Below are 23,752 nucleotides of genomic sequence, written 5' to 3'. Positions count from 1 at the left end.
TTTAGGTTAATAGCAAACATTCTGAATTTAGTATTAATCCACTCTCAAAGGTGGCATATGCTATTACTTGGTATTTCTTGAATGCTTTTTTGTGTAGACTCTTAAGAGATCTATAGGGAAAACAGATAATAAGTGGTCTTGGAGATTGTTTTGGATTAATACTGAGCCTTCTAAATTCACCAGTAATCCATTATTAAAGGTGGCAAATGCTGTTACTTGATTTATTAAATTTTTTTTCTCTAGACTCGTAAGAGATCTATAGGAAAAATTTTAATAAGTGGGTCTTGGAGATTGTTTTGGTTAATAGTGAGCATTCTAAATTCACTATTAATCCACAATTAACTGCTATTGATTGAAATGTTTTTTGAGTTCTTTCTGTAGACTTTTAAGTGATCTACAGGGACAAAATATCATCAGTGCGCCTTGGAGATTGTTTTGGATTAATAGTGAACTCTTAAAATTTACTGTTAACCCACTATTAAAGGTGGCAAGAGCTACTTTTTAATGCTTTTAAAGTTCTTTCTGTAGACCCATAAGAAATTCATAGGGACAAAATATAACAAGTGGTTCTTGGAGATTGTTTTGGATTAATTGTGAACGTTCTAAATTCAGTATTAGTCCACTATTAAAGGTGGCAACTGCTATTCCTTGGGTGTTTTTGTTAATTCTTTCTTCTGTAGCCTCACAGGAGATCTATAGGACAAAATATAACATGTGGGTCTTGGAGATTATTTTGGATTAATAGTGAACTTTTAAAGTTTACTGTTAACCCACTATGAAAGGTGGCAACTGCTATTTCTTGATTTTATTTTTTTTATTTTTTAAAAATTATTTCTGTAGACTAGTAAGTGATCTATGGGGATGAAATATAATCAGTGGGTCTCAGAGATTGTTTTGGATTAATCATGAATATTCTAAATTGTTAAAGGTGGCAACTGCTTGGGTTTGGTTTTTTTAAAATTCTTTTCTCTGTAGATTCAAAGGAGGTCTATAAGATAAAATATAACAAGTGGGTCTTGGAGATTGTTTTGGTTAATAGTGAGCACTCGAAATCCACTGTTAATGGTGGTGACTGCTATTTCTTGATTATTGTTTGTTTTTAATTCTATCTTTAGGCTCGTAAGAGAAATATCATCAGTGGGTCTCAGAGATTGTTTTGGCTAATAGAGAACATTCTAAATTTACTATTAAATTCAACAATTTAATTTAATTTAATAATTAATTAAATTTAAAATTTAATTTAACACTATTAAATTCAATAATTCAGTATTAATCCACTATGAAAGGTGGCAACTGCTATTCCTTGGGTTTGTTTTGCTTTAAAATTCTTTTCTCTGTAGATTCAAAGGAGGTCTATAAGATAACATATAACAAGTGGATCTTGGAGATTATTTTGGTTAATTGTGAGCACTCTAAATCCACTGTTAATGGTGGTGACTGCTATTCCTTGATTATTGTTTGTTTTTAATTCTATCTTTAGGCTCGTAAGAGAAATATCATCAGTGGGTCTCAGAGATTGTTTTGGCTAATAGAGAACATTCTAAATTTACTATTAAATTCAATAATTCAGTATTAATCCACTATTAAAGGTGGCAACTCCTATTCCTTGGGTTTGTTTTTTTTTTAAATTCTTTTCTCTGTAGACTCAGAGGAGGTCTATAGGACCAAATATAACAAGTGGGTCTTGGAGATTATTTTGGTTAATTGTGAGCACTCTAAATCCACTGTTAATGGTGACGACTGCTATTCCTTGATTATTGTTTGTTTTTAATTCTATCTTTAGGCTCGTAAGAGAAATATCATCAGTGGGTCTCAGAGATTGTTTTGGCTAATAGAGAACATTCTAAATTTACTATTAAATTCAACAATTTAATTAAATTTAATAATTAATTAAATTTAAAATTAAATTTAATACTATTAAATTCAATAATTCAGTATTAATCCACTATTAAAGGAGGCAACTGCTATTCCTTGGGTTTGGTTTTTTTTTAAAATTCTTTTCTCTGTAGACTCAGAGGAGGTCTATAGGACAAAATATAACAAGTGGGTCTTGGAGATTGTTTTGGTTAATTGTGAGCACTCTAAATCCACTGTTAATGGTGGCAACTGCTATTCCTTGATTATTTTTTTTTTAAATTCTTCCTGTAGACTCATAGGAGATCTACAGGAAAAACGATAATCGGTGGATCTTAGAGCTTGTCTTGTAGGGATCCTGCCGTGCTTCCATTTGAGTGCAGAGCGATCCCCTAGGGCAGAGCCCAGCCCTCGGTGGCTGTGGGTGTCTGAGGTGTCCCCGTGTCGCGCAGGTGGCTCCGGAGCGCGCTGAGGCTCCGTGTCCCGGCTCCCCGCGCCGTCCCTGCCCACGCCGTCGCTCCCGGGTGGATCGCCACGAGCCGCAAAGCTGCTGTCCACGTGGACTGGTGCTGAAATCTCCCGCCCGGCCGCCGCCAGAGCCTCGCCAGCCAAGCCCAGAGACATGGCCACCAACGGCACCAAAGTGGCGGACGGACAGATCTCCACCGAGGTCGACGCCTCCATCACCAACGACAAGCCCAAAACCTTGGTAGTAAAAGTGCAGAAGAAGAAGACGGACCTTCCAGACCGAGACACTTGGAAAGGGAAATTTGACTTTCTTATGTCCTGTGTAGGTTATGCCATTGGCTTAGGGAATGTGTGGAGATTTCCGTACCTGTGCGGCAAGAACGGTGGAGGTACGTTGTGCTTAGGAGTCGCCACTAAATTACCAACAAATCAAACCCTGGCTTCAACAGATTTTTCAGACATGTAGATTATTTCAGTTGGGGATTTTTTGTAGGTTTTTTGGGGGAATTGCGGGTTTTGGGTGGTGTTTTTTGGTTGGCTGGATGGTTTATTGGGGGGTGGGGTTGGGATTTTTGGCTTTTTGATTGTTTGGTGTGGTGTTTTAGTGGGGTTTTTTTGACTATTTTTGCTTTGTTTTGGGTCTTTTGGGTTTTTTAGTTGTGATTTTGGTTTGGTTTTTGTTTGCTGTCAGAGATTTTGAGGGTTTTTTGGGTTGATTTGTTTTGTTCTGGGGTTTTGGGGGTTTTTTGTTGTTCTGGTTTTTTGTTTTGGTTTTTTTTTGTTTGTTTTGGGTCTTTTGGGTTTTTTAGTTGTGATTTTGGTTTGGTTTTTGTTTGCTGTCAGAGATTTTGAGGTTTTTGGGGGTTGGTTTGTTTTGTTCTGGGTTTTTGGGGTTTTGTTGTTGTTTTGGTTTTCTGTTTTGAGTTTTTTGGTTTGTTTTGGGTCTTTTGGGTTTTTTAGTTGTTATTTTGGTTTGGTTTTTATTTGCTTTCAGAGATTTTGAGGGTTTTTTGGGGTGGTTTGTTTTGTTCTGGGTTTTTGGAGTTTTGTTGTTTTGGTTTGGTTTTTTTGGTTTTTTGGGGATTTTTAGTTGTTTTGGTTTGGTTTATCTTTTGGTTTTTTTGGTTGTTTGCTGTGCTGTTTTGGGATTTGATTTTTTTGGTTGCTTTAGGGGTTTTTGTGGGTTTTTTGTTTGGTTTGTTTGAGAGATTTTTGGGGTTTTTTGTTTTGTTTGGGGTTTTTTGGGTTTTGTTGTTGTTGTTATTTTGGCTTGGTTTTTGTGTTTGCTTTTGTTTTTGGGATTTTATTGCTTTCCACTTTTCCTGGAAGTTCAGAGCCATTTTGGAGTGTGGAGCTCTCCTTCGAGCTCTGCTCTGAATTTTATTCTAACTCCTAGCTGCCAGTTGCTCTTAAAAGATGATAAAATATCAGAGCAGAACTAAAGCTCGTTGCCCTCAACCCAACCCTGCAGATCCCTCTCTTTTGGGCTGACTTTTGAGAGGATTTCATGGGGTTTGCAGCTGACTCTGAGCTCCCCATAAAAGGCTGGAAAGAAGCCAGGGCTGGTTAAAGTCTTTGTGCTGTCTGTGAGAGGTGAAGGCAACAAAGCCCACAGGCTTCTGGATTTCAGCTTTTTACTTCAACAGAAAGAATTTAAACGATGGGGAGTTATGTTTCTCCCTTTATTTTTGCTGGTTCAGAAGTGCACGTGTGGTTTCTACTGACATTTTTCAAAAGTTACACCTGAGAGGAAAGAAAAAACCCCGTGGGTTTCTTTTCATACGTGAAAGGGATGGAAAATGGAGATTCAGTTGTGTTTTTTCCCACTATAACTGACTTTTTTTGGAATTTCTTTTTAGGTGCATTCCTGATCCCTTATTTCCTTACTTTAATTTTTGCTGGAGTGCCCCTGTTCCTTTTGGAGTGCTCCCTAGGTCAGTACACATCTATAGGAGGCCTTGGAGTGTGGAAGCTTGCTCCAATGTTCAAAGGTACAGTACAGATTCCAATTATTTCTCATTTGTTTCCAGATTGCAGAAGTTTCACAAAGTGCCAGGGCAAGGAAGTTTCTTGGTGCCTTTCATTTATATTTAAACCATGATTTTTCTAGAGAAAGCACCGATTTTCTGAGGTGTAACTGATGATTTTGAAACGGTGCTGGGCTCTATTTTGTTTACCATTGAAAATAGAAAGATTTACACATTAGAATTGCAGCAAACTTATTTTTAAACTTCAAAACTCTGGGTTTTTTTGTTTTTTATTTTTGTAGAAATGCATATAGACTGTTACAAACAGCATATCCAGCAGTAGTTTTCTGAGCAGTTTGGAACTGTTCACAGCAATTTGGTAAACTTCAGTAAATTCTTCTGAGCTCACAGAGATTGGCATCACCTGGGGTTTTTTTTAACTGAAATTCAAAATTTGGCAATTTCATGCTGAATTCCTTAAGACAAGCTCACTCCACACTTCGACCTTGAGTTTGAGGTTTGATTGCCAGAACGCCAGGGTTTTAATCCCGGTTCTGCACAGACCCACAAGCCTCTCAAACGATGCCTTTCACCCTCCTAATCCCAAATCCTTTGACACTTCCGAGCTCCTGAGCTGAGTTGTGGCCCAGCAGAGCTGCACGTGGTGTTATAAATTACCTCACACAGTAGGACTGACAATTAGCACAGGGTGAGCTGAAAGTTTGTTGAGATTGAATTTTGCCCTGGGAGATTTCTGCGCTGGGGAAACGCCGAGAGATGAAATTGTTTCTCACAGAGAAGTGTTTTTGCTGGAGTTGCTGCTGTTGGCAGGGGCTGGTACAGCCTTGTTTGGCATTATCCCGTTTATTGTGAGCACTTCCTCCTGCTCAGGGTCATGGAACAGCTGTCCTGAATAGTTTAGAGCAGCCCTGGAGTGTCCATGTGGAGCAGAAGACGTCCTCATGGTGGAACCCTGGCATTTCTCTGCTCTGACGTGCCAGCAGCCCTGTGCTGAGCACCAGGCACTCTGATCCATGTCCTAAATGCCTTGGAACACGCTCTCAGTGTGTGTGCATCTGCCACCAGGTCCTGTGGGGCTGCTGTTGCAGAGAATGAGCTGATTTAGCTCTTTTTTCCTGGGAGTAAAAGATGCCAGGCAGCTCTCAGCAGCAGCAGGTGGGACTGCAGCACGCAGAGCTGAAGGCTGGCAGTGACCCCATGGATGGCTGAGCCACCAGCCAAATCATGACCTCTGTGTAATGGCTCTTCTGAAATTCTCCCTCGTGCAACATTTCCCCAGCTGTGCCTGCCCCGTGTGATGTGTGTGCCCCCAGCTGCAGCTCTGCAATTAAAAGTTCCCTTGTTTCATTTCTCTTTGTTCTCCTTACAGGTGTGGGACTGGCTGCTGCAGTCCTGTCCTTTTGGCTAAATATTTACTACATTGTGATTATTTCCTGGGCCATATACTACCTGTATAATTCCTTTACCACTGTAAGTGTGTGTCAGAGGGGATGGGGAATTGTTTCTTGGATGTAAAGCCAAGTAAAATATGGATATATCACTAATCTGCTTCAGTGTAGATGTGTGAGGTTAACACAGCATGCACAGAAATCTGTAGGATAATCCATCCTTACTGAAAAAAAAAACCCTATTTTGTAAAAATATCTTTTAATTTTTTTTTTCTCCACAAGAAATTTAGAACAGAAAACTGAGCTTACAGGCCATTCACACCCCCAAGAAAAATTCTAGTGTACAATCAATTATTTGATTTCTCCAGAAGCGGCCACACAAACATGAGTTCTCTGGGAAACAGTATCATTGCAATGTGGTTTAATGATTGAGGGGTTTATTAAAGAAACCCCCATGGAATGGAAGGTCTGTGATTTGATTAACTCTGAACTTCCATTCATTGTTGTTATTTTTGCTTTGTTTTCTTTCCTGTTTACTTTATTTTTAGCTGCCTTTTTTTCCCCCTCAAGGGTGATTCATCAGCTGAGTAAGTCTTGTCTGATTTGTGGGGTTTGGCCATCTGAGGAAGCATTCTTACATAAGTTGTATATAATTAATGCATCATTGTTCAATTGTCTCTTCTATAAATTTTGCTCATGCTTGCTTGTTCTTGGCTTTAAAGAATTTTGCCTTGACCAAATTTGCATAAATTACTGTCTGGGAGTGACATGACCATTTCTGCTTTGTTGTCCTCAGAATTGTTATTGATGTGAAAGGTCAGGCAGAGTCTGGAAGTGTTTCTTGTGGCCCATGTTAAATGAATATTGACTTCTAATTCCCTTGAAGCCTCTTATCCTTGTGTATAAAGCACGCAGTGCCCTGATACAGCAGTTCTGTGAGAGGATTTTCCAACAGTTGCCATCAGAAGGACCTGTAAATTATATGTAAATGAGGCTCATTCTAATGGATACCATGAGAAACAGGTTCTGCTCCTCAGAACTTCTGAAAGATGGGATGGACACATGCAGAACGTGCACGCAACAAATAAAAATTTTACCTTTTTCTAGCTATCCCCTGACCTGAGGGGAAAATGAAACTCTCTGATCAATAACCATCACAACTTTAATTATCTCTTGTTCAACAAGAGGTACCAGGACCTCCAGGAGGTCCTTTCTGTTGTTTCAGTATACTCTCATGGTGAGTGTATTGAATCCAGAGCATTTGGGCTGCTGTGTTAAAGGAAAAAAAAAGGAATATTTCCACACCTGCCTCCCACAACTGATAGGAATTTAAATAACTTTCACCCCGGGGAGATCAATGTCTGCAGAGCTCCAGGTGCTTTAGTTCTGCACTCAGCTGTCAGTTCTAGCAAAGAAAGAGATACTTGAGGTAATCCTTGCTTAAAAAGTGTTTGAATTGAGGATTTTTTGGTTCTCTTCCTTGGCCAGACCCTTCCTTGGAAGCACTGTGAGAACCCCTGGAACACCGACCGCTGCTTCTCCAACTACACCTTAGCCAACACCACCAACATGACAAGTGCCGTGGTGGAGTTCTGGGAGTAAGCTCAGCATTTCCCTCTCCCCTTCCCGTGCAAGGATCACCTTGCTGTCCTTCCTCTTTTATCCTGTGAGCTCTTTGCCAAGCGCCCCGTTCTGTTGGCTCGTTCCAGACGCAACATGCACCAAATGACCGATGGCTTGGAAAAGCCGGGGCAAATCCGATGGCCGCTGGCAATCACCCTGGCAATTGCCTGGATTCTGGTGTATTTTTGTATCTGGAAGGGGGTAGGCTGGACTGGAAAGGTAAGATTAAAGAGTACCGTAAATGCCTTTCAAATAAAAATGTCCATTTTGCTCAAATAGTCTGAAAATTCTTGAGGTAAGAGGCCCAGGGGGAAGTGTGGCTATCTGAGCTCTGTGAAGTATTTAATTTGTGTTTTCTTGGATTGGTACAGCCCTGTGTTCTTGAAAGAGCTGGCTCCTCTGTAGCTAGCTCAGAGCACAGCCTTAGATGCTTCACTTACAGGCCTCTTGGCCAGGTAAAAAAATCAGCTAAAATTATTCCTGCTTGCTCCTGAGATGGATATTCCAGCTGGTTGGGATAGCAGTAGAGGGAGGATGAAGTGGTTTGGTTTCAGCAAGAACTGTGCATTTATTTTATATACACATATATGAATTGTGCTCTTGCTGGAGCTGGAGATGTAAGGGAGTGTTGGGAAGAGCTGCTCACCACTTCGTGTCTGTGAGAAACATTTGAGGTGCTTTCACAGGATTTCACGCTGTGCTTCCTGGGGTCTGCCTGGCTGTGAGTGGAAATTAGGATTTATTAATCAATTAAAGGAAATTATGCTATTGAGAGACCTTGCTGAATGAAAGGGCAGCAACATCTGGCATTGGCTCATGCCTTTCCCTGTCAGAAGAAATCCTAGGGAAACAAAAAGCTGCAGCAATGGGGTTTAGTGTCAGCTGAAGGGAAGGGTTGGGTTAGAAGACCTCAGGTGTGGTGCAGAGGACTGGGATTTCTTCCCACTGAAGGAATGGATTGTTAGCTTTTGACAAGGGGTTATAACTGTGACCCACCTGAAACTGGAACTGGGCTTAGCTGAGCTCAGAGCAAGCCATTCTCTTTCTCCTGTCTCCAAATCACAAAGAGGGCAAAAAGAGGGCTGAGTCTAACTTCAGAAAGGGTTTTTCTATAGGACCTCTGAAAAGGCAAGAAAGTAGGAGCCTGTAATAGAGAGGAGGAGAAAGTGGGGAAAATAAAGTGCCAGATGTTTTACGAGCAGGAGTCTGGTGCCATGATCCTGGTGCTTTTGGGATTTCCTTGTGTTAAATACCAAAAAGAGTGTGTGAAAATATCCTAGTCCAATCTGTTCTCTTTGCAGAAAAAGTAGTCAACAGCCACCTGCCTTTAGACCTGGGGAAGTTCAGGGAATTTTGCTGTAGGCACTTCCCAAGCTTTTTTCGTTGAAAAATGCCTCAGTTTTACAAGCCACCCTCAGCTGCTGCTAGGGCATTTTCAGGGAGCAAATACTTCTGATCATTGTTCCTTGCACATTTACACTGTCTTGTTTCTTCACATCAGGTGGTATATTTCTCTGCTACTTATCCCTATGTTATGCTGCTTATCTTGTTCTTCCGTGGTGTAACACTGCCTGGAGCAAAGGAAGGCATTTTATTCTATATAACTCCCAACTTCAGTAAGCTTTCAGACTCTGAGGTAAATATTCCATCCTGGTAAACAAAAGTTTCACTCCTCACTGTTCCCCTTTCAGACATATGACCTGCTCCTCAAGTGCAGAAACAGATTTTTAAAAAAATTGTTTCCTGCAATCAGGTTTGGCTGGATGCTGCCACACAGATTTTCTTCTCCTACGGTTTGGGTCTTGGTTCACTGATTGCCCTTGGAAGTTACAACCCTTTCCACAATAATGTTTACAGGTGAGCAGATGACTGCACATATTGCAGTGGCACTTGCCTGTCTCAGCTGGAGCTGAGCTCTGTCTCTGTGTACAGATAATTGAATTAAAGTTTAGTATTGAGTATTAACTGTTCTGGCTGGCTGGGGGTGAGATGTGTAACAGTGGGAGAGACTTCCTCAGCATGAAATGGAACCCAAACTGTGAAATCCTAAATCAAGAAATCTTTCCACAGGACAAAAAAAAAAAAAAAAAGCAAACTAAAAAGGATGAACATTTCCCTTCCCTGCTGCTTAAAGCCCCTTTTCCCTTTGTTTCAGGGACTCCATCATAGTGTGCTGCATAAACTCATGCACGAGCATGTTTGCTGGCTTTGTCATCTTCTCCATCGTGGGATTCATGGCCAATGTCACAAAGAGGCCGATTGCAGACGTTGCAGCATCAGGTACCCCATATCTTTTCCTCTAAGCTGTGCATCAGTAATTTTTTTGCTTGCAGGTTGTTCCTGCAACTGCTCAAAATCCCTCCTCAGAGTTCCTCGGCTCCCTGGCCCTTCAGTGTCCCGATGGCAGAAGGAAAAGCGCTGTCCCATCCCACTCCAGGCAGAGCAGGAGGAATGCTGGTCACTATGGGGTGGCTTTAAAGCTAATATTTCCCTCTTCAGTTGGGTTTTAATTCTTTTTCCCATTTCTTGAGGTTAAACCCTTCGAGGCAGATCCATTTCTCACCTGCTCAGACCTACACCTATCTCATGTGATTCTGTATCAAGAGAGACATTTTATTTAGGGCAGGGAGATGTCCATGGGAGGATTCTGCTATTCCTTGCAGTTCCTTGTCTGTCTTCCAGCTGAAAGAGCTTAAAGCAGCAGAGCAGATGGCTGCCCTAACCCAGCTGGTGCACCAGATACTCACTTAGCAGCTCTGGCCACAGGGAGGGATCTCATCACTCAAAGCTCCGTTGGAGCTCACTGGTGGACAAAATCTGGATGACTGTATTAGCAAACACAGCCCACTGAAATACCTCCTTAGGTAGAAAAGGAGAGAATTTAAGCCTCAAAAATAACCTTCAGTAAATTACACATACAAAGAGATTAGGTGCAAAGTGATGATGGCAGGCACTGTTATTAAAAGCTGCTCTGGAAAGGCAGTGGGGTGTGAAATAAGCTTTTTGGAATTATGTCTTTGATACAGACAGAGTTATATAAAGGCTACACCTGCAAGCACGACAATATTTTCACGTCATGTTAAGTACATTTGTTAACAGACCTCTGAAAGATGCCCATGACCACTAATTGCAAAGGATATTTGAAAATTTGACCCTTTAATTAAAGCTTCTATTTCTCCTAGTAAGCTCAGAGGCTGGTGCCAGATTTTACCAGAGGTTGTTTTGCCATCTTTTATACAGCCTTATAAAACAATATTATTAAAAGGTGTAGCTGCATTGCTGTGGAATGCAAAACAGAGTAAAATTAACATATTTATCTGAAGTTTATTTTCCTTTCAGCACTGCTATTTGGAATGCTTTCTGAACTGCTTTCCAATCGTATCTGCTCTTGTTAGCAATTAATTCCTTCAAAATTCTCATTAGACTTTGACAATCCAGGTGTTGATGCCACCCTTGCTCCACTGGTTTGGGAGCTGTCACCAAGCCCTTATCACTGACAGACTTTTAATGGAAACTGAAAAACCAGAGACACTCCCTAGGTGAAGCACATGAGCTTTGTTTCTGTGTTTATTAAATTTGCTAGTTTTCCCTCTGACCCTGACGTCCAGCTGTGCCTTGAGAACAAAAAAAAATTCTTTTAAATAGGAGTTTATATTCTCCTTCCAGCACATCAGCAGTTAGCAAGAAGAAAAAATGAAAATTTTGGTTGTCCACATCTACAGAGTTTATTAAAATGTGTATTTTGAGAGAGAGTGAATGGAATGGAAGAGCAAATGGGAATACTGGAAATGCTGGGAAGTGTCTTCTCCATTTCTGAGCTGTCTCTGTTTCTCTTCTGAATGGTACAAAGCAGGAGATTGCAGCTGTCAAAAACTGCTTGAGGGGAGAGAGAGTTGAGCAGTGCCTGAAGATCTAACCCTAGCCAAGGATAACATCCCTGCCTTGGCTGTGCCAAGGGGTCTCTCAGGAGCAGCTCCTGAAGTGCATTCAGTACTCTGGTTGGTTGGCTTTGGGGGGGTTTGGGGGTGTTGTTTTTGGTTGGTTTTTCTCTTTGTGTTGGCTGGCTAATTTTAAAGAGCAGGTGCTTGCAGTGCCCTCGTGCTCAGCGGACACCGAACAGCTGAGATCCCTGCTCAGGTGCTGCGTCCAGAGCCACCCAAAACAAGCTCAGCAGGAGCAGAGAACCCTAGCCCCAGCCCTCCCTGCTGATGTTTTGTGTCCTGTTCCTCCCCCAGGCCCTGGGCTGGCGTTTCTGGCTTACCCCGAGGCAGTGACGCAGTTGCCCATCTCCCCTTTGTGGGCGATACTCTTCTTCTCCATGCTGCTCATGCTGGGCATTGACAGCCAGGTAAAACTGGGGTGGAAGCCAATGAAAATGCACATTTCTCTGGGTGGGACCAGGCTGGGCTCTCCCTGTGCTCTCCACTGGGGCAGGATGGTCCCTGGGATAATCAGATAAAGAATGGGAGGCACTGAGAAAAAACTGAATAAAAAAAACAACGCTTAAACACTTTTGTTCTTTCACGAGCTGTTGGAAGCACAGGAAAACTGGGCAGAAAATTTATTCTGCAGCCAAAAAGGAGCTTACCTTTGAAACATTCCCTGTTAAATCATAATGTTAAAAATACCTGTGCAATGTTCAGCTGTGTAGGAGACACTGGGATATGTTTTACAAGATTTAGATGCCACAGGTATTTCTGGAGGGCAGCTCCAGAACTCACCACTGGAGAGAAAAATGCAGCACACATTTCATTTTAATATCAGGGGTTAATTCTGTGGGCAATGGGATCCTTACTGAGGATATTCTGTATTTTGTTGTGGTCTGAAATCACTTCCCAAGGGAAAGGATCACAAATTTATTGGTTCAGGCCTCACCCAAGCTCTGGGTGATATCTGACAACTGGAAATGAATGAGGAGGCTCAACCCTGGGGTTTTGCAAACCCAAGATATTCTCTGTCTAGATAAAACTATTAAATAATTAAGACATGGAATCATTAGAAATGTTGATTGTGACATAAATAAAGAAGCACACAGCACAAGAGAAAACCCTTTAGGAATAACTATGTCCAACAAAACCTTTGGTTAATCAGTGCTGACTCTTAATTCAGAGAACAGCCCCACTGGCAGCACTCAGGAGAGCACCCTGCCTTCTTTTTCAAGGAATTCTTGGAGAGTTTGGTCAGGGAAGCCCCCCTGGCTGCTGAACTGTTGGATCACTTTCATGAGAGCAGTCCAAGGCAGATGTGTTAATTTACTTGCAAACCCAGTTCCTAGCACAGCCCTCCCAGCATGTAAAGGAATGTGGGATTTACTGCCTTAGCACTGTGCCAGTCTTTCAGGAGAGAAAATCCATCATTTTCTATAAATCCAGGCTGACTTCAGCCTGTGGACACAAAAGGACCAAGAGGGCATTTTATCCTGGGAGATGAAAGAAAGTTGAGAATTTACACTTTCTCTTTCTTTGTTTCTCGGCGAGCTCCAGGCTTGACATTAAAACCCATTGCTCAGTCTGGGGGGGGAAACTGCTGTGAAATTAATTGGGTCAAAAATATTCTTGAAAGCACTTGTCTCTAGGCAACAAACAGCTGAGGATGGTGGTCTAATATTATTAAAAAGATTATATATCTACAGGCTGTCATGCTTTCTGTATTTTGTGTCTGTCACTGAAACATTTCAGACACTGTAATTTACAGGAGCTGTTAACCATTGGTTGAATTTGACTTGCTCTGCTGAAAATTAATAAAACTTTACTTACCTTCTGGGTTTCACTATTTCAACCACCTTAATGATAACATTTATCTGAATATATACACACAGAAGGATCCTGGAGTGTATCCTGATTTCCATTTGGAGGACACAGCCTCACCAAAAAATGTTTTCTGGGGATACAAAGAATATTTGATTTATTCCATGTGAGAATCGTATGGGAATCTTTCTGCACCAAGCACCAATGTGGTTAGACTTTCTCTGTGTGTTGGATTTCTTGTATGTGAGTAAATCACATAAAAAGAAGTTCATTTTGTAGGATTGAGAGATCAAATCTAGGTCTATCACCTTTATTACAAAAAAAGAGCAGTTTCTGTTCACAGAGCGAAAGCAACAGCTCATGGCTGAGACTTCTGAGTGTTCCTCCAGCTGGAAATCTTTTTGCACAGATCTCTTTAGACAGAAACAAAAATATTCAGGGGCAGAGCTTCCACTGCAGTCAAGTGAATTTTCACTTCTCGTTGGACAGCCGCAGCCTAAGGCCAGGGAAGGGCCCAATGACCAGCTGCTCCCCAGACCCCCGTCCTGCCGTGGCAGGGCTCTGGACTGTGTTTGCTGTCCCCTTTCCCTTGCAGTTCTGCACCGTGGAGGGCTTCATCACAGCCCTGGTGGACGAGTTCCCCAAGCTGCTGCGCAACCGCCGCGAGCTCTTCATCGCCGTGGTGTGCATCGTGTCCTACGTGATAGGGCTGTCCAACATCACTCAGGTACTGCAGGGCTGGGGCTGCCACCAGCTCCAGCTGGGACAATTCCCTTCCCCAGCCCAGCCAGGAGTCGCTGCCAGCCACTGCATTGTCAGGGATTGGAGCTGCTCAGGATTTTGGGGGTTTAAGTGTAGAACGCCCTGTGGTCCCTGTGATGCTTTAGGGTTTTAGCTTTGATGCTTTTCTTTATCTTTTATTTTTTTTCAGTGTATCAGGATTATTTATTTTATCTTAGGATTTGAGCTTTTATATGTTTAGATTTTGTATTTTCCATCCATTTGCAGTGCTGCAGTTCTTTAGTGCCTGACTCCAAACTCCATGTGCAGGCTCAGCTGCTGCTTCCCCATCCTGCTCAGACACAGCAATTCCTCCCCAGGCCTGCAATCAAGGACACCTCACTGCCCCAGGCCTGAGAGATGGAAACAAAAGGGACTTGGGGGCAGCAAAGCTGCCCTAAATGGCTTCATTCCCTGCAGCTGCAATTGGGAGATGAACCCCCAATGTGCAAATGGAGCCAGCTTAGAAAAGTGTCAGACCTGGGACCCACTGGCCATTTTTGGGTGCAGCCCAAAATGTACCTGGAGACCCTTCAATAAATAGGAACTGCTTTTTATTCCCTTAATTCTGTCTGGCCTCTGTTTTTAGGCAGCCCCAAAAGGCATCACCTGGATGTCCCCTGCAGGGCTCAGGGGAGACCACAATGCACATCCCCACACTCTTACAGTCTAAAAAGTGGCAGGTGGAGATGTTGACTTTGCAAATTATTTGAGGGAAATGATTAATGATTAAATTAAGATTAAATTATCAAAGAGCAAAAAAAGCAAAATTAAACTTTTCAGTTTAAACAGCAGCAATCTTAACTTGGCCAGGACTGACCTCAAGCCTTTAAAGAACTTAACCTGCTTAATTTACATTAATAGGCCCCTAACCTATCCACCACTGTTTCTGTCTTACATTTTGAAGCTGGAGGCCTTGTTTAATACTTTCTTTTCTGTTTTAGGGTGGAATCTACGTGTTTAAGCTTTTTGACTACTACTCTGCCAGTGGAATGAGCCTCTTGTTCCTTGTATTCTTTGAGTGCATCTCGATATCCTGGTGCTATGGTAAACAGCCTGTTTGGACTTTTCCCCTAAGCCTTGCACATTATCCCTGAGGATAATTCATCCTCTGACCTGAGGTTGAATGTTCCTGTGCTGGGGGTGGAACTGAAAGTGGCCTCAGTTTCTGTGGATATAATTCAAAGCTGGCTTGAGGAGGGTGCTGCTGCCTTTTAAACACCCTTCCTAGAGCCCTGGGAGAGGGGAAGTGTTTTGGGATTATTAAAAAGGTGATATTTCATCTCTCCTCCTGGCCCACTCCCTCAGAAGCCTGGATCTTCAGAGGTGCTGGGCACATATTGCCTCAGGGCTCTGGGGATTGGTAATATTTCATTTTTACAGAAATCCTCTCATTCCAGGGTCCTGCAGTGAGCCAGGCTCCTTGGTCAGTTGGGGAATAATCACCTTGAAATGTCCAGAAGCCTGGACTGGCAGTCTCTGGCTCTGAGGATTAATGGATCTGTGGGATATTGCCACAGAGTATTTTTGACCTCAGAGCTGTGTCAGCTCCTCTGAGCAGCCGCTCCCATCACCACTGAGGCACTCCAGCTGCTCCAGAGCTGGAGAACTGGAGTCTTCCTGCTGGATTTCAGTGGGACTGAGAGGATGGAACAGCATTTGACAGGGGAGAGGCGCTGCTGGGGAAGCCAGCAAATGGAAAAATTATCCCAGAAATCACAGAATGTTCTGAGATAGAAGGGACCCAACAAGGAGCTTAGTGGATGGTCCATCCAGGGCTGGGAATGATCAGCTCCAGGCTCTGCCCATGAGGAAATCAAAGCCACAGACAGGTGACAGACACAGCTTTGGGAAGATTTTTGGTGCTTTTGAGCTTACACAGGTTTTTTTTTTGCCATCCAGACAGCAGAAAAGTTGTCTTGAGGTCTTTGTAGAGCTTCCAAATACAACCATAATTTATGACAAGTCTCCCAGAACCGCTGAGCTTCCAGTCAAATCCACCACCTGATACATTTCTGTGCTGTTTCTTATTTCCATATCCAGGTGTTAATAGATTTTATGACAACATCCAAGAGATGGTGGGATACAGACCCTGCATCTGGTGGAAGCTCTGCTGGTCCTTTTTCACTCCTATCATCGTGGCAGTAAGGAACAAACTTTTATTCTCTGGTGGAAAGGGTGTAAATGAGGGGGCCTGGGTGCTGCAGCCTTGTCATTTCCACCCCCTCAGGTTCAAATCAGTTCTGTCCTCACTCCTTTTTTAAGGGTTTGAGCAATCCCCTTGAAGGCAATAAGCAAAAAGCAGTGTCATTAGAGGAAGCTTGTGCCCCAAAAAGAGAAGCCAGGATTTTTATTAGACCTCTGGAAATGCTCAAGAGGTTGATTGGCAGAGTTAGAAAACTGTAAGGAACAAATTTTGATTTTTTTTTTTTTATTTGTTTGTTTGTTTTTTGTTTTGTTTGTTCTAAAATAGAATTTAGCAATCTAAAATCTAAATTTTCCACATACACAAAAACACCGACATTCTGTAAACTGAATTCCTCCACAGGCACTTCAGGTGACAGAGCAGGGTTCTAAACTTGTGTTCTTCCCCCCTGGGATTCTGTGGCGTACATTAATCATTTTATGCTACGTTGCTGTGGGTTTTCTGGCAAACTCTGCAAGGAATCTGTACTGGGAACCACAGGACAGGCCTTTGCCCAATTCTAAACTTTCCCCAGTTAATCCCATTCAGTGCCTTGTGAAGTAACAAGCAAGGAAATGTAAATTTACTGCACACACACTGAAAAGGTGCAGTGGAACAAACTAATCAAGCAGCCACTATTACACATGAGCAAATAAAGAGACACAGAAATGTGTTCACCTTGAGGGTTCCCCACGTCGTCCCTTCCCAGATTGAGGCAGATTCTTCTAAAAAAACAACCCTTGAGGAAGGCTTAAGAAATACACTTTATTTCAGTGGCACAGGAGGAAGATGCCCAGCATTGTAAGTCTGGCCAGGTTTGCCAAGTCCTCAGCAGAATGTGCTGCCCAGCTCAGAGCAGGGATAAAAATCTGCCTCTGCATCCTCCTCTGGGAATCTGTCCTGCACAGGGCTCAGCCTGGCATCAGAACGAGCTCCCCTCTCTCCTGGGTCACTTCAGCAGGATTTCCTGGCTGGTTGAGACATTTGAGACAGGCCAGGACAGGAGTTTTTCCTGGGAATATCCTATGGAATACCTCAAATATCTGCAGGGCATCATTGGAGACCATCCCAAAAGCAAGGCCTGGGTGCTGCTGCTCAATAGCACCATGTCCACAGGTATTCCCAGGATCCCTGTTTTCCCCAGCAGCCCCCTTCCCTCTGGCTCTGGGCAGGTCATCCAAGGACTTTACTGGTACCAGCAGCTCACCTGCAGTGTCTGAGGTGCAGGTTTAGATGTGAAAATACAACGTCAGGGTGAAACATTCGCTTTGGTAAAGGGCGACTTGGGAAGCCCTGGAAAGACTCCTGAAGCCAGAGGGCTCTGGGAATCTCACCCCAAACCCTCCCTTGTGCTTTTTCAGGGAGTGTTCATCTTCAGCGCCGTGCAGATGACCCCACTGACCATGGGGAGTTACGTGTTCCCAAAATGGGGCCAGGGGGTCGGCTGGTTCATGGCCCTGTCCTCTATGGTGCTGATACCTGGCTACATGGCATACATGTTCCTAACCCTGAAAGGCTCCCTAAAACAGGTAAGTCAGCCTGTCCCGACCCCCATGGGACCTGTGCAATCAAAGATTGCTGGGCACCTCTTTTCTGTCATCCACTCCCCCCTCGGCTGTTCTGCTTTGAGCTAAAAACCCGTGAAAGCGCCAGCCAAAAGACAACAGAAGTGTCTGAGCCATCTGTTGCTGAACACAATTCCCCACCTTCCACGGGCTCCTTATCTCTGCTCTGGCAGCTGCAGACACTTGGCATTCCAGCTCCTCACACCTAGAAAACACAGCAGCACTCGGCAAAATATGGAAATTTGTCCTGATTGATGCGAGACGCGCGGCCACGGATGGAGGCAGGGGATGCTCAGGGGAGCTGGGATCAAAGTCAGGGACTAATCCACACTGCTCTGGGATTGCATGAGTCTGCTCAGTGACCCTGCTCTGCATCTCCCTGATGGCCCCCAAGGCTGCAGCTCCTGCATGTCACCTGCTCTGGGTCCCACCTGCCCTGCTCTGCTGCAGCTGGGAGAGAGGACGTGGAATATCTTGGGAGCAATTCCCTTCAGCCTTTATTTAAGGGATTTCTGTGAGTGGTCACTTCGTCAAGAACATTAGGGGCTTTATTCTCATTGCTCTCAGCCTCTCCCTTGCTCATCCTGGTTTTTAAAAGGAGGGAACACTTGTCATAGAAGAGAGTCAGGGGGGTTTTCAGCCGGTTTTTGTTTCAGTCAGTTTTAGTTTCCGTCAGTTTTAGTTTCAGTCAGTTTTAGTTTCAGTCAGTCTCTATTTCAGTCAGTTCTGAGGTCCTCAGAGATGTGCTGCTAAAGGAGTGGGAATTACTGACCCCAGTTAGTGCCCCACACACTCTTCAGGAGCCGCCCACAACCACCACACCTCATTTTTTTCATCTGGGTGGATCCTCAGTTTTCCCTCTCCAGCTCCTCCTGCACATCACAGAAAGTTCTCCAGCCCAAGTACTGAAACACTCTGTAATTGTGGGAACCAAAGACTGTCAAAAAGAATTTGTCAGAACTTCTGGAATATTCTAAAATCAGCTGACAGAGCCATCTTTGCAAAGGGCTGGATGATCTTAAGGAGAATTGACGAGTGATGCCTCATGAAATGCTCAGATCTTGATCCAAATATTTGTCTTCAGCAAATTTTGAAGGACTCAGTGAGGCTTCAAAGAAGTCTGCAGAAAAACAAAAAAAAATTTGGGTTTTGATTTTTTTTTTTGTTTCACCCCCTGCCTGTTCTCAGCTCCTACATTTTGGATAGATTTCCCTTGGTCTTACAGATACTTTCAGGTGCAAAAGGAGAAGTGTTGCCCTAAAATACAGCTGCTGTGAGACCATGGTAAAAGTTCTTCATCTCAGCCTTGTTGTGGATTAAGGTCTCATTTTTGAAAGCACTGACAAATGATTATTAAATGATGGGAGGAGCCTGCAGCAGAGAGAGGCTCTGAGGAGCCTCTCTGGGATTTCTTTTGGGATATAAAACCCAAGCTGGGCAGAGCAGCTGAAGGAACAGAGAGGACAAAAGGACGAGGAAAGAGAGGATAGGAATAAACCACTCTAAAATACAAGTGTGTTTGACCTGTTTTATCCTTGGAGGAGCTCTCAGCTCTCCTGGGGAGATGCCCACCCCTCTGGTGTCCAGCCCTGCTGCCCACTGCAGCCCCTGTGCTGGATCATGGGCTCACAGCAGAGCCTCTTCTCTCTTCTTCTCCCCAGGAAAGCTCCTGGTTGGCATCCAGCTCTTGGCATGGGGCTTTTCAGCTCCTCCTGACACGGTCAGGACAGAGCTGGGATTCTGTTTAGTGGAAATGCCTCGCTGCTGGTCCCTGGGAAGATGGACAGTTGTAAAGAATTGTCTTTAAATATTTAAAAAAAAAAAAAAAGAGTAATGTTGGAAAGAGTTTTTTGGCTGCCTCACATTTATTGTTGTCCTTTGAACAGCGCATCCAAGTGATGATTCAGCCAAGTGAAGACATCACCCACCCTGAGAATGGGCCAGACCAGGCCCAACAGAGCAACTCTGCCAACAAAGAAGCCTACATCTAAAACCCTCTCTCGTCCAAGTACCGCTCCTCCTCCAGAAAAACAAAAAATATGGTTGAATATGACCACAAATTCACGTCTGAGAATATAATTACCTACCTCTAGTGGCAAAAAAAAAAAAAAAATTTAAAAATACATGTTAAAAAAAAAAAAGCAAAAAAAAAAAAATGCAACAAGGTCATCTCCACTCCGAGGGAATCGCCGTGGGTTCGATCCAGCCGTCGCGAGCTCAGATGTTTGACAGTGTTTTTGTGTTCTCCAGCAATCCACAGACTGTTAATGTTTTTATCCTTTCACAATGATAGTTGCATACTTTGGAATTTGTAAATTGATGTGCCAAGACCTTTTTAATCTACCTTTTAGCACGACTATTTGAAGTTTTGTGCTGCTGATTTTTAGTAGTTGATCACTATTTCTTACCGCTGAATCCCAAGACTGTTATTTCTGACTTTGCAGGAGTAAAATTAAGTTTGGTGTTGTTTTGTACAAAAAGAATGGGGTATTTTGTAAACAAGTGATTTCCAGTGCAAAAGTCTGCCCTTAAAATTTGTTCCAGCTGAGGCCATTTGAGGGGGGAAGAGACTCTTCCTTCAATTAACAGCAGGCACAGCCTTTATAAACATTCCTAGTGCAAAAATTGAGTTGTCTGTGGCAGAGCAGCCCAACCCAAACACACTGGCTGTGCTCAGCCTTTCAGGGTGACTTTCAAGCAAGGTCATAAATTTCTTTAAAAAAAACTATCTTGCTTCTTATAAAAAGAAGATATCTTTGTGAATCAATGTCAGAGTCATGAATACGACTTTTAACTTTTTTAGCGAAGTAATAGCCAAGAGCTCTTAAAGATTCCCAGGAGTAAAATACAAAGTATTTGCCATCCAAGCTCGGACTCCCTGAGCTTTTATCATGCTGTTACCACTCTACTATTATTGCATTGCCACCAAGATAGAAACCAAAACAACGGCTGAAAGATCGAAGCTTCTCCTTGTAAGCTCCAATTTAGGGCTCGATTGAACCTGCTAGAGAACTTTTCCAGTTCCCAATCACAAACTCAGCATGGTCAGCACTTTGAGAGCAGTGGGATTTCCATTTCCAGGGGCTGGGTGGTGCTGAGGGCACGAGGGAGAGCTCTTTGATCCCGATGCAATCCCGCTCCGGGCTCTGTCCTGCGTTTGCCACATGGCCAGAGAGCTCGGCCAGCCCCTGGAAGTTTTCCCTGCGTGGGGAATGCAGCGGGAGCCCCAGCTGGCATTTCTCGTTTGGCAGCTATAAGACAGCAGGCACGGAGGCTTTCTTTTTTTTTTTCCTTTTTATTCCTTTTTTTTTTTTTTTTTTTTTTTTTTTTTTTGGGAGGGTGATGTTTGATTGTAAATGACTGTGACAGAACTGTGCAATGAAAACATGCTCTTCAGCAAACTTTTTTGTGCACCGTACAATGTTAGATAGCACAATTTATGTAGAACTACTACGTGGAAAAAAACAAAAAACAAAAAAAAAAAACATGTTACCTGTGAATGTTGGGTTTTTCGTTGTTCTCGTCTGAAGGTGACAAACATGTTCTTGCAATAAGGTATTATTCTCAGAATGTCGAGCACATTATGTAGAAATAATATATATATATATAATACACTTGTATTTCAAACTACATCCTAAACTCTCAGAGTACGTGGGGTAGGTTCTAAACTGTTTCATACCTAGGTCAAATGTAAAATACTACGAGATCTAAGCTCCATCCTAAACGGCCATAGCTGAGATGCAAACGTCCTGTAAGTCTTTGGGATTTAGAGGAACCCCTCCATCCTGCACAGACATCACACCCGATACGTCATCCTTGTGAGTTTCATTAGACTAAGGATAAAAACTCCAACTTTCTCTTTATTGTTTAATGTAACCGAGTCCCATGTTGTTCTAAGAAAAATGCAGTATTTAATGTTTGATTGTAAACAATTATGACAGATGTTTGACAGACCTGCTCTTTAGCAAAAAGCTGTACAAACGTTATCACATAGCACAAACTAGTGTTGTAGAACTACTGTGTGTAAACTGTGAATAGCTGTATCTTTTTTGTAGTACTTGCCCTGGAAAAGAAAGATTATTGTATGATCATATATGCTTTTTGCAATAAGGAAATATCCAACACCAAGCAAATCTATCTCTATATAAAAAATATATATGTAATATATACATATTCAAAAATATATACAGAGCCTGTTTAAAAGAGTACAGTATTATTTAGTAAATTGCAACCTGTTCTATGGACCAAATGTAAAATATTTATAAATTAAGATGCATTTTAAATGTCTATAAACGGTGTCATAATTAAAGCACGATTGTTATGTAAGTTTCCAAGAGTTTAGAGGAAAAAGAATAAAGGTTATATTATACATTAAATTCAGAATTTTTCAGTCTTTCATTGGACAAACCCAATCTGTGCTATTTTCGAGTTCCAAGTGTGTCATTTATATAGAAATATCCTTTAAATACCAAAACGCTGTATGCCACTTGTGATGTGTATAATTAATCCATGCTATTCCTACCATGTAATTAGTATGTGCATACATTATACAGGGAGCTTAAGAGGTGACAGTTAATGGCCCTTCCTGGCATCCTGCTGCTTTAATTCTCCAGCGGGAAGATGGCAGAGCCAGCTCTGGGAGAAGAAAAAGCAAAAGCGGATTTTGGAATGTTTTGGACGGTTCCTCGGGTGCATTTCTTCTGCTGCTGCTTTGGGGTGAGAGCTGCAGCACCTCCCTGGTTTTGAAACCAGTGCTGGATACTCCACAGGCAGATGATCCGTGGCTGCGAGAGCTCCGTGTTCCTGTCTTGGCTGCCCTGGCAGGGTGGGAAGTCGCGGAGAAGAAGACGTTGAGAAGAAGATGCGGAGAAGAAGACGCGGAGAAGAAGTCGCGGCGCAGCTGCAACGCCGCTCCTGGGCTCGGGATTTAATTATCTGCCTGCAAAACTGGAGCAGGACTTCATGCTGGGGAAGAGGCTGAGCAATTTAGAGGACCTGATTAGAATGGAAAAGGCTCCTGAGGGAGGCGTCTGGGATGACAGACTGCAAGGGCCAAGTGCTGACCTTCGGGAGGCGCGCACGGCGAGGGCGCGGCCACGAGGGACCAGATTGTTCTGGAAAAGGGGAAGCAGCAATTTTGGGGATGCCGAGGGAAATGAGAGGGAAATGGGAAAGGAAGAGGCTGAGGGCTGTCATTGGTGGCTGGGGGTGTTGGGAGGGCAGGGGGGCAGCAGGGGCAGGAAGCTACTTGGAGGATATTGCGTTAGCGCTGTGATATTTCCATGTTCTCCTGGAGGAATTTGCTCTTGCCGCGCTGCAGAAATCCCAACAGCGATTCAACAAGAAAAATGCAAATAAGGTCACTTCTCCCCTACAGGACTGCAGGATGCCCTGGGAGAAATCCATGTCCTTGCTCGTCAGGAGTATTAGTTCAGCTACATGTGCTGTTATTCTAAAATAACACTGTGTTGCTTTTGGGGGTTTTTTCGGTTTGTTTTAAGCCTGATTATTTCTGTTTTGTTCCGCTCAGGCCACAATAGCATTACAATTCACTGTTAGAGCCTCTCAGCCCCCACTGCTGGCTGGGTCTCGAGGGCTGAACCCAAAGGCAGGGTGATCCCACGGCGAGGGAGCGGCATGGCCAGATCCTCACTGCCAGCAACCTGGAGGGATCAGCTCAGAGCTGCAGCAGCTGCCAGCCCCTGCCTGACTCTGCCAAAGCACCACAGTCACCCACTTCCACTGCTGAGCAAGGAAAGCACCAGCTTTTGCATCCTAAAGGCTCTTTTTGCTCCTCCTCGCTCTTCTTTCCCTGCTTCTTGCCCTGCTCAGGGTGGTTAAAACAAACCCAACAAAAAACGAGGCGGGAGGAAGGGATTTATCCATATACATTTTTCCCCCTGCAATCTAAACTACTTCTTCTCTTCTTCCTGTGAAGTTAAAAAAAGTAAAACAAACAAACAAACAAAAAATTAAAAAAAAAAATTAAAACGTATATGGGGTAAAGTGAAACAAAATATTCATCCCTCCACAGAGCTCGGTATTCTTAAGAAGCTGATCCAAGTATTGCCACTTCTCATTCCTGCCTTTACAGTTTGAGGCCAGTCAATAAGTACATCACTCTTTCCTGCTGACAATTGATGGGGAATGGGAA

At 43.2% G+C, this 23,752-nt stretch overlaps 1 protein-coding gene across 1 annotated transcript in view; it reads left to right on the top strand.

Moving 5' to 3' along the window:
• The window catches only part of SLC6A1 (solute carrier family 6 member 1), a 59,432-nt gene extending 38,355 nt beyond the window's left edge, over nucleotides 1-21,077 (top strand). The window contains exons 2-15 of the mRNA XM_086845544.1: nucleotides 2,307-2,711; nucleotides 4,182-4,313; nucleotides 5,680-5,780; nucleotides 7,187-7,296; nucleotides 7,408-7,540; nucleotides 8,823-8,957; nucleotides 9,075-9,178; nucleotides 9,477-9,601; nucleotides 11,557-11,669; nucleotides 13,664-13,795; nucleotides 14,793-14,895; nucleotides 15,892-15,992; nucleotides 17,395-17,562; nucleotides 19,485-21,077. Coding sequence (XP_086701670.1) covers nucleotides 2,477-2,711; nucleotides 4,182-4,313; nucleotides 5,680-5,780; nucleotides 7,187-7,296; nucleotides 7,408-7,540; nucleotides 8,823-8,957; nucleotides 9,075-9,178; nucleotides 9,477-9,601; nucleotides 11,557-11,669; nucleotides 13,664-13,795; nucleotides 14,793-14,895; nucleotides 15,892-15,992; nucleotides 17,395-17,562; nucleotides 19,485-19,589 — 1,797 coding nt within the window. The 5' untranslated portion in view covers nucleotides 2,307-2,476 and the 3' untranslated portion in view covers nucleotides 19,590-21,077. The remainder of the gene's footprint in view (nucleotides 1-2,306; nucleotides 2,712-4,181; nucleotides 4,314-5,679; nucleotides 5,781-7,186; nucleotides 7,297-7,407; nucleotides 7,541-8,822; nucleotides 8,958-9,074; nucleotides 9,179-9,476; nucleotides 9,602-11,556; nucleotides 11,670-13,663; nucleotides 13,796-14,792; nucleotides 14,896-15,891; nucleotides 15,993-17,394; nucleotides 17,563-19,484) is intronic.
• The last annotated feature ends 2,675 nt before the right edge of the window (nucleotides 21,078-23,752 follow it).

Source organism: Cyanistes caeruleus, chromosome 11 (assembly GCF_971803275.1).
Source record: "Cyanistes caeruleus chromosome 11, bCyaCae1.hap1.1, whole genome shotgun sequence".
Lineage (NCBI taxonomy): Eukaryota > Metazoa > Chordata > Aves > Passeriformes > Paridae > Cyanistes > Cyanistes caeruleus.
The sequence above is the reverse complement of the archived record's forward strand: the minus strand, read 5'-3'. Positions and strand labels throughout refer to the sequence as shown.